At 40.6% G+C, this 12790-nt stretch overlaps 1 protein-coding gene across 2 annotated transcripts in view; it reads left to right on the top strand.

The window, feature by feature from the left end:
* The window catches only part of CNTNAP5 (contactin associated protein family member 5), a 294719-nt gene that overhangs the window by 162268 nt on the left and 119661 nt on the right, over nt 1–12790 (top strand). For both annotated transcript variants that reach the window (XM_075756999.1, XM_075757000.1), the window contains exons 9-10: nt 316–465; nt 1045–1216. In XM_075756999.1, the coding sequence (XP_075613114.1) occupies nt 316–465; nt 1045–1216 (322 nt within the window). The remainder of the gene's footprint in view (nt 1–315; nt 466–1044; nt 1217–12790) is intronic.

The raw sequence follows: 12790 nt of genomic DNA, 5'->3' as shown, positions 1-12790 counted from the left end.
ATACCCACAAAATGGTAATAACATGCTACCAGAAAGGTGAAGGGCCTGGCTAGCTTGATGAGTGCCTGCAGTACCAGAAGTAGGTTATGTTAAAATGTGAGATGACCTACTTAAATGGTCGCCAAAGCTTTCCCTTTCTGGGGCCTTTTCTTCTATGCCAGTTTGTTTCCAGAGGTAATGAGTTCAGCTGGCAGTTCTCCCTTTTTTGCGGTCAGCTGCACATTTGTGGTCACGAGTTGGAAGTAAAATGAGGGTTGAAGAATGCAGTTGTCTCCTGCACCTCTTTTTTCACTCTTTGTACTTGTCTTTTGCCAGGCACTAATCTCCATGATGGGCTTTGGCATTCCGTTAACATCAATGCCAGAAGACAGCGCATCACCTTGACACTGGATAACAACGCTGCCACTGCTAGCCATGCAACCACTGTGTCAAGGATCTACTCTGGGAACAGCTACTATTTTGGAGGTACGTTGTTTCAGACAGATGCAGATCCTCAGGTGTTCACCATTTAGTTCTCCCCAGGTGCATTCCGTTTAGAGATAAAAGCAAATGTTTTAATATCTGATTTTAGACCCTCTATTGAGCTGCAGTGCATACAGCACTTGTGGGAAGATTGAAGGGTCTTGGAAGCTCAGATACAAATGGTGTTCTTGCTTGCTATCCACGGGATTTCATCCTTTTACTCTGTGCATTGCCTCAGCAGCAGAATTTAACCCATAATGATTTTACAGTTTGCACAACTGTTTTTATGGGAGTCAGTTGCTATCAGCTGTGGAGTTTAAAGAAGATGAAAAAAACCCACAGTTTGATTTTGCTTAGTGCACATGAAAACCTCATACTCTGATATTTCCAGTAGCTGATCTCTCTTTTCTTCCTCTTTATTTTTTTTTTTCTTACTGAAGGATTTATAACACAGAAGATTGTGTAGCATAAGGAATGAAAACACTTGGAATAATCAGGCTCTGATTTCTTGCATCAGGAAATCCCAGCAGAAACAGATGAACATTCCAATATTCTTCTCTGCCTCTTCTCTTTTTCCCACAGGGTGCCCTGACAATTTCACCGATTCCCAATGTTTAAATCCCATTACTGCCTTTCAAGGCTGTATGAGGCTCATCTTTATTGATAACCAGCCCAAGGACCTCATTTTAGTTCAGCAAGGCTCCCTGGGGAATTTTAGTGATTTACACATTGATCTGTGTGACATCAAAGACAGGTAATTATTGTTTCCTCTTTGTTGTATTTGTTCTTTTTTTTCATCCTAGTGGTTTATAAATACAGGTTGCATTAAGTGAAAATTCTAATCTGCCAACATTACAGATATTAGGCATAATAGAGCTACTAATAGAAAATATTACAGTAAAGATAGGAGGACTAGAGGGGAAATGGTTTCAATTACATGAGGCTCTCTTCACATTGACTTGTAGGAAATAGAGTATGCAAATTCAATCAAACTACAGATTGGTGAAAGGATTAAATTTTATGCATAAACAACATTTGATTGCTTTGAAGTTTTAGAGGGAAATGAAAGAGAAGGAAAAATTATTTGATTCATCAGAACATGTCACCCCCTTAATATATTAGCTGGTTTTGCTTAAGTAGATCATTTACAATTTTTCTTGTTAGCCATTACAGCACGTATATCATGAAGATATGGTACACCTCATGCGACATACTGCTCATTCAGTAGGACAATATAATGATGAAATGTCTGTATCTACCAGAGACACATTTCAGTTTAAATACTGATCTGAATCCCTCGTAAGCTGCAACCTGACAGGAAACCCAGATTTCCTCATAAACAGTAGAGAGGAAATAAGCAACCAATTTTTTTAAAAATGTTTCATAATTTCTCCTTTGCTTTCTATGGATTTTTAGCATCTAAGTATTTCTGAATTACTTCTGCAAATGTGTACTTTGAAGTTATTGCATGGAATGGTATGTCTGATTTTTTTTTTTTTTTTTTAAATCTAGCTAAGTTCTGAAAAATGGAGATGGAACTGTTGGAAATTTAATGTGCTTCAGATAGTTAAGGGAGTAGTAAGGATATTTTGGAAATGCATTGGGAACTTAAGCATTTAATGTAATTTTTTTCAGGCATGTTACTTAAAGAGGTAGAGCTGAAGGCCAGTCTCCATTATTGATTACTGTAGGAGCGATCAGCCTGCTGGAGATGCAATCTTTTGAAAAATGGGCAAAACCTCAGTTGTGTGAGATCTTGTGCCCATCTTTGTATGTTCATGTTAACTTGTGCAGAGAAAATACTGACTTTGGTGATCAAACGTGTTTCCATGTTTAATGGTGACTGCATTCAGGGGGATATGAATGTCATGCTTGGTGTGCCTGAAATGGTAGAGAGAGTTGATAAAATGCAGCTGGTTTAACAAAAGGAAGTAAAATGTAAACTTTCCTGAGAATTAAAAGCAAATGTTTTGGTGTTTTCTTGAAAAATCAGATTTTTTTTAAGATTGAGTGGCTCATTCAAAGGCAACTTGTATATTTATATATTGAAACAGAAGAGAACTCTTCTGTTATGATGCAGAGGTGCTGTGGGACCTCTCCAGTGCCTTTCTTGTTACCAAGTCTAGGCTACAATGTAAACCTGTGGTACTACTGCAATTGTCTTCCTCATCTTCAGTATCCTAAGGATGATATGCATCAGTCCGTGATCATACTATATATTTTTTTTTTAGGACAATGATCTAAACATAATAAAATGGTGGCACTTTACATAATCTTTGTCTTGAATATGTCACATGTGTAAACAAAAGGTATATGTAATCTAGTGAAGATTAAAGCACTCTCTTCCAATGCAGTTCTCTGGACAGCATTAAATTTATGTGTATGTGCTGTGTGATCTAGGTAGATCTATAGTAGATATGATCTGTAGTAGTTAAGATCCTATAGTAGATATGATCCATCTAGATCATATAGTAGATATAATCGTAAAACCAAGATGTATTAAAAAAAAAAAAAAAAAAGATTTTATTTACAATCAGCAAAAGTGATTCTTTTATGGCTGGATTTGGTGTATCAGTGGAGGTGCCCAGCAGGGGAAGAGAGAAGCCTGCCATGTGGGAAAGTGTTGGGCTGAGGTGCAGAAATGCCCCTCATGATGGAAGGGTGTGAGCCTTCCTGGTGCCATGGAGATCACAGCTCTCTCCTTCAGTGGTGAAACACCCAGCACCTTCTCCCTGCCTGGCAACTCCAATAACTCTGCTGATCATGTTTTGCAGGGAAGAAGGAGGGATTTTATTTTTTACACATTTTACATATCTGGGACATAATCTTGAGAGAAGTTAAATTTACATAATTGATTGCAGGAAGTTACAAAAGTTGTTCGAATGTTCACGGGCTGAAGTACTGCTGGTGCAGTGCTGAAGTCAAGAGTGGACATAGCAGCAAGGGACAGTTGGAAAGAGGGTTGAAATTCAAAGAAAATTAATAAGGAAAATACAGACAAGCAAACGCTTTGTGTTATTTTGCCAACGCAATTGATCCTAAGCTAGTGGATGAGCTGGGGAAAGACTGAACAAGAAGGTATTTGTGGAGTGTGTTCCTCCTGACCAGTTTTGAAAATTTTAGGTTCTACAAGCCTATATTATGGCATAATTGGTCACAACAAACTATAGTTGGAAAGGTTTGGGAGAACAGGAGATTTGAATTCAAATCTAAAGACTATATTGCTGTCTAGTCTGTGTGGTGTACCAAAATATGTTTTAAAAAAATTTAAAAAAAAAAAAAGTTTTCAAATCTTGTTCAAACTAGTTCATTGCACAAAATGTCTGACACTTCCAGTCACTGTAATTCAACTAGTCACTGTAGTTCAGCTGGTGTTCTGTATTGCAGCAGCTCTGGTGTACAGGAAAGTTGGGGTCTGGCTCCAGGCAATGTCCAGCTGCTCATTCTCTCTATATAAGGAGTGGTAAAACTCTGTAAAAGCATCTTCTCTAAGAAGTGTGATCTCCCCTTTCTTAATTATAAGATTTATTGCTGTGTGCGTTGTAAAGCACGTATTTTTGTAATTTTAATGCATGTGGGAATTGTGTAGCTTAATTAACATGTAAACGGGGCATTTCTCTTAGTTATCTAAGCAAAAAAACCCTCTTTTGAGAAATATGCTTCTATTCAGAAAGCAGTTTATTTGTTACAGGCTTGTAGGCCAAGCTCATTCAGACCCAGGCTCTGAAAGCAGTGGTTACGCAGCTCACTGCAACTTGTGCGTGCTCTTAAAAATAGAATTAATGACTTTGTTTTGAAAGATGGTAAACTGGCATACTATTGATGCTGGCAGTATGTTTTTGAGAGAAAATTTAATTGTGTAAGCATATTATACCCCCCCCCCCCCCACACACACACAGTGTGCAGGATTCCCTGCATAAAGTGATGAGCCTTCATTAATTTAAAGGGAGCCATCTGAGGTACTATGCCTTAATATCTCATCATCCTCTCTCATATCTAGTATTTGAACTATATGTGTACTCAAGTGAACTTGGTGTTGAATGCCTTCTGTCTCCTTGTATTTGTTATTTCCATCCTTCAGTAACTATTTCTCAGGAAATAAATCATAGAATGGTTTGGGTTGGAAGGAACCTGAAAGATCATCTAGTTCCAACTCCCCTGCTGCAGGCAAGGACACCCTCCACTAGACCAGGTTGCCCAAAGCCCCATCCAACCTGGTCTTAAACACTTCCAGGGATGGGGTATCCACAACCTCTCTGGGCAACCTGTTCCAGTGCCTCACCACTCTAATGGTAAAGAATTTCTTTCTAACATTTAATCTAAATAGACCCTCCTTCAGCTTAAACCTATGATGCCCTATCACTAGCTGAGCTATCAGAGTTGTATGCACAAAAAATAGGTATGTTCATAGAAATATTCAGAAACTTGCTTTCACATTTGGTGATTGGGAGACAGTGCCAAGTGAAGATGCTTTTGGAGACACAAATGAGCTTGATCCTGTTACTGACCCTGCTTTGAGCAGGGGGCTTTTGCTGGAGACCTCCTGAGGCTCCTTGCAGTCTCAGAGATCCTGTGAATGAGGCCACTCAGTAGCTGCCCTGGTCCTGGCTGAGTGGACAGTTCAGGATGTATCTGCAAGAGCTGAGGTTAGCGGATAACACACAGAAAACTCATGTCTTCTGTGTTTTCAGTAGGAAGTTAAGATGCTGTACAGTTTGGAGTTGAACACAGCAATATGGACTGTCCCGATGACGGAAGAAGGCTAGTTAGCACCATCTCCTGTTAAGAGACTGCTTGTTTCTAGCCCTCAGCTGCAGCGCCAGCACCACTAGTGTTGCTACTGCTGTATATCAAGTTGTCTCTGATTTGCCATACCCTTGTACGGTACCTACACATTGTCCTTAGGTGATACATCCTGTGCAAGGAGAGGCATCCCCAATCTATTTACATCAGAGCTGTATCTGCTCCACAAGCCCTGGAAAGTAGCGCTGTAGTCCCTTCTTCACCTCCTTCAAGACAGAGGTGTTCCTGCAAACTGTTCCCAATGCCTTGTGGAACAAGGAAGTAGAATCTGTAGGAAGAAGCAATTTTTCTTGTAGCAATTTGTGTGTAGGACTCTTGACATTATCCCCACTGCCTACCTGCTGTTAATCCAGCTAACTATTTTTTCTTTTGTTCGTAGTAGGTATATTTGCTGTGGTTGTCCAAATACACAGATTGCTCAGTCTTTTGTGAGGATGTTGCAAAGTGTGGTGTTTATGCTGGTGCTGTTATGAAGTGTTAGAGGTCATAGCAGCCTGCAATGCATTTATCCCCGTTCCAATGAGAGGTAAAGAAAAACTGAGACAATGTACTGCTAAGCCACAGAGGTCTGCTCTATATTTAAAAGGAATTGGATTTAATTTATCCCTCTTTGTTGTTGCCTTTTCAGGATTTCTGCTTGGTTAGGCGTGCAGGTACACATCAGGGGTTGTTTGCTTTACACTGAATGAATAAGTCACAAAATACAGTTTCTTATATCATGCTGGCATTTCCCCTCTGTGGCATGGTACAGAGCAGAGAGTAACAAGGCAGAGATGTCTGGAAGTGAAGGTGTCATGAAGTCCTTGAATTCAGAGACTTTTTTGTTGGGGAGGGAAAGAGATATCTTTGAGTATCTATACAGTCTATACTACAGCAGTAGTACATCTACTACGTTGATCTTCTCTGACTGAAAGCCATCTGGCATAGGCCCAAACAAATAAATGCAGACTGTCTTTGAATTTATTTTCAGTTCAGAGTGATATAGATTAAGTTCACGGCTACAGAGACCATACAGCCCTTACTCCTGGTGTTTTGCACTGTGTTTTTTGGGAAGGGAGGCATGTTCTGGGAGTGATGTGTTAAACCTAAAAGCTTCCAGGGAAAAACCTGAGCAGGAAGAAAGTCTAATGAGAACAGAATAATACTTTCTGGTTTTGGCCCTTAATCAGTGTCAAAGGATGTGGAGGTGGCAGCAGCATAAAAAAATCATTTGCTTCTCATAGATGCCTTAAGTCAGAAGGTATTCACTCCCTTTTCTTGAGCCTCCACTAAGTTTCTAGCTTTAAGTATACGGCCAGGCTCCCCATCCTTCACCTGCAGGTATCATGTTAGGGTCTTTACAGATACAAGCTGGAAAGACTTTCCTAAGTACTTCTGGGTTAGAGAAACAAACAAACAAAAAACCCCACAACAGGACGTCTCTTTCCTAATGGTGTCTTCACTTATGCATTTCACGCCTCAGTATTTTACAGTGTTTGCAAAGACTTCTTGAACCTGTCAAATAGCCTCCTGGAAACGGGTTAGGTATGTAGTTACAGAAACTTCTCACTCAGAGGGGTAAGAAGTCACAGGCGCATCTAGTGCAGTGGCCAGCTGGGCGGTGTGGCTGGCACAGAGCTCTTCCTTCAGTCTTTTAACGTTGATGAAAGGCACGAGGCTGCTGTCCTCAGGGGTGCCAGTGCTTCCCTTCCCCAGCTAGCATGTGCATGTGGCAGAACAGAGGGTTGAGTCTTCTTGTGCCTTCTTAAACTGACAAACCCTAACCTGTTTCTTCAGGACAGCGGTAACAAAAGTATTGGTTTCTCTAATGCTAATAATGATTCTCTAACCTGAGGTTTATTCAGAGCTGTGATGGGCCATAAACTCAGATCAGTTGCTATTTTCTTCATGCAGTGTTTCCTCTTGTTGGCTTAGAAGGAAAACATGCTTGCTGCCATTCCCCTGACCTAAGCAGGACCCCTGAGCCATAGCATTGATACCAAAATACCAAGCTCTTAGTATCTACAGCAGCCTTCATTTTGAAATTTGGGGTAACTGACAGCTCTACAAATCTTGAAATACAAAACAGAGCTAGTGAGCAAAACAAGTGGGCAAATGTGTCTGAGTGAGGAGCAGCAGGAGGATGAGCAAACCCTGTGAAGTAAACACTAGCTAGCCAGGGTTGCCACTTGGTGTTTAGCTGTCCTAGGTTCGTTAGCAGTCATGCTTCTAAATTTCTATTCTCTATATACATATTCAGAGACCAAACTGTTTCTTGAATGGCCCTGTCTATATGAAAAGAGAAATAAAAGGTCTAGAAAACATCCCCTGCAAAGAAAGATTGATTTTTTTTTTTTTTTTTCCAACCAGAAGAGATTGCTGAGGGGAGGCAGCATAATGGTCTTCAGGTGCTAAAAGGCTGCTGCAGCGCAGAAGGGAATAATCATCTTTTCTGACCAGGATGTGTAGGAGAGCAGCCATGGCATAGACTGCCTGAGGAAACTGTCAAGTCTCTGTCACTGGAAGGCTTTACAAATAGGTTAGATGAGTCTGTGAGAAATAACAAACATGAGTACGGGTGATCCTGCCTTGGGGTGTGAGCATGGACTAAGTGATCTTCTGAGTTCCCTCCAGCTCTGTGCAATTCTATTGCATTTGCTCAGGCTTCTCCTCCAGCTGGAATAGCTGTGTCTTGTTCTTGCTTTAGGGGTTCTGAAATGTCAAGAACAATAACACTGCTTAAGAAAACAAACAAACAAAAAATATGGGAAATATCTTTCAGGAATTCAGCTCAGGATTTGTCACACCTGTGAAAAAATTCATTTGGTAGAGATATCTCTCAGACATTCTAAGGCAGTAGGGACCATGTAGCCTACAGGTATAGTTTGGTGACTTTTTTTTTTTTTAACCTGAGATGTATCTGTTAAGTTTGGAGTGTAAGGGAATGTGGGAGAAGTAGCAACACTTTCTACTCATTTGTCAATTCCCTGATTTGTTTTTTTTTTTTTGCTCCTAGAAACGCACGATTCATTTTTACAACTGCCAGATGAAGCTCTGTGATTGCAGAATTTGTTGCCCTGTTTTTTCTTGGGATTTCTTCTTTGCAGATTCTGTGATGTGTAGAATGATGGTTCAGCTCAGGCTGTGTATTTTTCTTTGATGAACAGTAACTTGATTCCCTTCTACTTGGTGCTCTATTTTCACAAGATCCTGTGACTTCTTGGAGTTGAGGTGTCTGTCCCTCTTTCAAATGTGGTCAAAATGAGGGTGAGAAGTTTGTAAGCTATTAGGAGGAGGTGGGGACTGAGGCACTGAATAACTATGAGAACATCTTTCCCCTTAGTAAATCAAGCTAACAACTGTGTGTTGATCCCTTCACAACCTCTATTTCAATAGCTAAAAGATGAAACGCAAATCCAGTTGGATGTATTCACTGACCCCAACCTTGGTCTGACCAGCCCTTTCCAAGAAGTACGTCCTCTCTGGGCCACTCAGAGGTGGTGCTGTGTGCAGCTCTGACTAGAAGAGTCTGTCATTCAGGCCTCATGGATGTTTCCAAAACTGACATTCTGTTCTTTTGTGTGCCACAAACTGTTCTCTACAAGGAGAGATTAAATTGGCTAGGACTCTTCAGCCTGGAGAAGAGAGAGCTAGGCAGTGTTGTGCGATGAGGAGCAGCATGAAGGAGGTGAATAATAAAAAGAATTTGCTGTTTCTCACAAATTCAAATCTTACACAGCATCAAATTGGATGTTGTTAGATGCTGTAGAGGTCAACTATAAAGGAAAAAGCCACTAAGGCATACATGAATCTGTAAGCCACTGATTGCTGGAAGCTGGCAAAGTGTTCAGTGGGATGGTCTTAAACTTATTTCATCAGCATCTTTGCTGTGACACTGTCAGAGTAAGGAAATTGGAGGAGAGGCACTGTTGATCTGAAGCGAAGTCTGGAGGGAGATGATAAACTTAGGACTAGGAAACCCAAGTTCCTGATTGTTTTAAAAACTTCCTTTTCATTGTGGGCAGCTCCTTGTACCTCCACTGTTCAAAATATATTTTGTCATAGCTGCGCTAATCTCAAAATACAGTAGAATCTGACTGTGAATTTTCCTACATACTAATACTTTCTGCACTGTTGGTTTTTTGTGTTTTTTTTTTCTTCCTATGTGGCAGTAGAATAGTGGGAGTGTGGGTCTGTCTGTGTGTGGGCAAACAACGGAAGGCACAGCCTGGGGGAAATTCAGGCAGCTTCTCATTTAAAAATAAATGAAATGGGTAGGAAAACAAACATGCAGATGCTGAGAATTTGGCCACACTGTTGAGGAGCTCTGGGATTTCCCATTCAGCAATTGGCTGGAATGCCAGATTTTGGGACTAGAAATACTAGTTTCAGTCCTGAAGCTGAGTTGGTTGGTTGCTGTGGTTGGCATTCTGTTCAGAGAATAGATGCAGGAATGTGGGCTCAGGAGATATTGCAGCTCAAGAGTTGCCATGGATATTAGGAAAATGTGCCAGAAAATCATTAAACCTCAGTCCAGAATCACTGTGGATTTCCAGCTCTTCATCATACGGCACAGATGCTCCCTTTGGGCTGAGCACGGCTGTCTGCTCTTACAGCAGATGGACCCCTTGGAATACAGCAGCAAGGGCTGTGGTGTTGCCTGCAGCCTGAAGGCATGAGTTGATTGGTCTCATCCACTTCTTGCATGCAGTGGGACAAACTGCTTTGCAGCATTAGTCACACAGAAGAAAATTCAATTTCCAGGAGTTCTTGCATTCCATGTGTACACAAAGGGTTAAGATCTGGTGTGGTTTACCCTACTCTGTAAAGAGAAGTGTTTAGGAGGCAGCGCAGCTGGGATAGCTTGTGCCAAACAGCTGTAGTAAGGGGAAAATTGGCCTCATTTTCCTCTGACTTGACACCTCTCGTGGAAATAGTCGCCTTTGCCCCTCAAGATGGTGCTAGACAAATGTGGCCTGGTTGCTTCCCCCAGGCTTTTGAGGCGCACACCCTTAGATGTGTCACATCCTCTTGAGACACATCCTTAACAATGAGGGTTACATTAATGCTTTTGAACTCCTCAACCTCCATCACAAAGGATGTGGTATTTAAGTTGGCCAGTGACAGAGCAAACTCTCTTAAGGAACCTGAACTGTCATATGATTCTGATGTTCCTGCCAGGGCTGGAATAGCTTGAAATCATTGACTTTTTGGTAGCAAAGTTTACCTGGACAGAGGCAGGGTAAGGCAGATGCAGAAGCATGGTGTATGCTCACTGTTATATTGTTATAAATTCTATATGCCATTTGTGCTTAAGTATATGAGACTAGGTAGTCTTGAGATTAAGGCGGCCATTTATGCATTGAACCTGTCATTATTCATAAATGAACGATGAGAGTAGTCAGAGCCTGCTTTCCTTTAGGCCAGATTTGCATGAATGCATAGATAAATGCATCTATTGCTCTCCTTGTCTACAACTGCTAGGGTACTTTAATCTGATTGCTGCAGTTCGTGTTGATTTTGCGCTGATGAAGCTTTGACTGGGTTGTCCTATTTTTACTTGGCTGGCACCCTGCCCTTGCTATAGCAAATACTGACAGTACTTGTCAAGGACAACACTGGGAACTTCAGTTCCCTTAAGTGACCTGGGGGAGGGGGGAAGGAAAAAAAAAAAGGGATTCACGTTGAATCCACTTGGCAGATGGACAGATGGCGCATCTTGCAGGACATCCTGGGAATTCCAGAGATCTGCAATAAGGAATGCAAACTTGACCTCAGATATTTTCTTATGAATCCTGGCAGTGTTTCATCTCTGTAGCATCAGCGGGCAGACACAAGCACACATGGATATTGCCATCCTTATTAAACTAAGATTCATCTGCATATTCCAATTCTCCTAGCAAATACAAATGGAGAGAGCAGCATGCGGTATACATAATAATCACTGCGACGGGATTGGCGTTAACAGCTTACCTCATTAGGGAGAAGCATACTGAGTTGATTCATGAGTTTGCTTCCCTGGACTACTCAAGTTACAGAGCACAAATAGCGTCCTTAGTCCCTATCCTTTTATCCCAACCCATATTTTATCGGTGAAAATTCTTCATAACATTTTCTAAATAAATTAGCTTAAAGTGTTCTTTTTTCTTGCTAAATAGAGCTGACCTTTTAAAATCCTGCTTTATGCCTATTTCTTTTGTAGATTCTATTAGATTTTACTATCAATTTTAACTTGTAAGAAATAATAATAGTTTTTGACTTTTTCCTTCTTTTCTTTTAGTACTGAACTCAACATTACTTCATGTGTTGTACTGTCAAAATGGGCCTTTGGGAAATTAATTACTATTGCAGGTGAAGGGTGTTAGGATAAATCCGATGAAAGCACAGTCTCTTTTTGCATTTCCCAAATCTCCTCTAAGATTTAATGTATGCCCTGCAGCACAAGCCAAACTGTATATGATTCCCCCCCCCCCTCCCCCCCGAAGCTGGCCATGCAAACGAGAAAATATCCTGGCTAATTATGCCCAGTGAGTTTTAATTTTATTTATTACAGTCCCAGGCTGGGATTGAAAAAGCAAACACTTAATATTGCATTCACCCCCACATAACTACCTGCAGTGCATTGCAGAAAGAATAAAATAAAATAAACAAGAAAAAACCCACCCACAATTTGGCATCCATTTTTTTCATTTTTCTAGTATTCTTATTTAGCGTCTTCTGCACAGAAATGACAATTATTCGATAGTCCTGATTATCTTCTCTTTGTTGGAAATCCTCTTACATTTTTCCTTCTTGATTTTATAGCAATGAGTCAGATGTTTTTAGATCACACTCCTTGAATTTGGATGGTGATCAAAGCTGGGACAAGTTGAAGACATAAGAGGGAATGTCATCTGTCTGTTTTTAAAAGATTTCTGATTCTGGGTAAATTCCAAAGTAGATTTGAATATTGCTCACCTATATCTCAGTCATCAGCCAAAACAAAGCACACCTTCAGATGCTAGAATACCTGGATCTGTTTCTAGAATTGTTCCATTCAATGCTACATATAGGAGAGGCTTTCTTGCTAGTTGTAAGGATCTGATGGTCCAAGTTTAGTTCCTCTGATTTCTGTGTCACCTTAAAAAGGTCACTTCAGTCCTGTGCATGATTATTTTCCCCTTCACCTTTTGTCTCTCTTGCCTGTTTCAAATGTAGGCTCCGGTGGACGTGTTTACAAATAGCACAGGGCACATGGAAGCTTTGTGTCTCCTTTCAGTTTCTATTTTAATTAAGGAAACTGTGGACAGCTTTTCAAAGTTTCCCTTTCTCCTGCTTGTGTTGATACTTTGTAAAACACTGGCAAGTTGCTTTGTGTTTGTGCAGGAAAAATTGCAATATTGTTAGAAATGCCACTTTCTCTTTCATCAACTTGTCCTTACAGAATTTATCCTTTTTTTTTTTTTTTCTTCCTTTCTTCTTACTCTGTACTAAAACCAAAGCAAAACACTGGAAACAATGATGTGGAAATGGAAGGGGGAAAATATCTTAAATCCGAACTATGTTA

Source organism: Balearica regulorum, chromosome 6, assembly GCF_011004875.1.
Source record: "Balearica regulorum gibbericeps isolate bBalReg1 chromosome 6, bBalReg1.pri, whole genome shotgun sequence".
Classification (NCBI taxonomy): domain Eukaryota; kingdom Metazoa; phylum Chordata; class Aves; order Gruiformes; family Gruidae; genus Balearica; species Balearica regulorum.
Note: the sequence above shows the minus strand (reverse complement) of the source record. Positions and strands in the feature narration are given on the sequence as shown.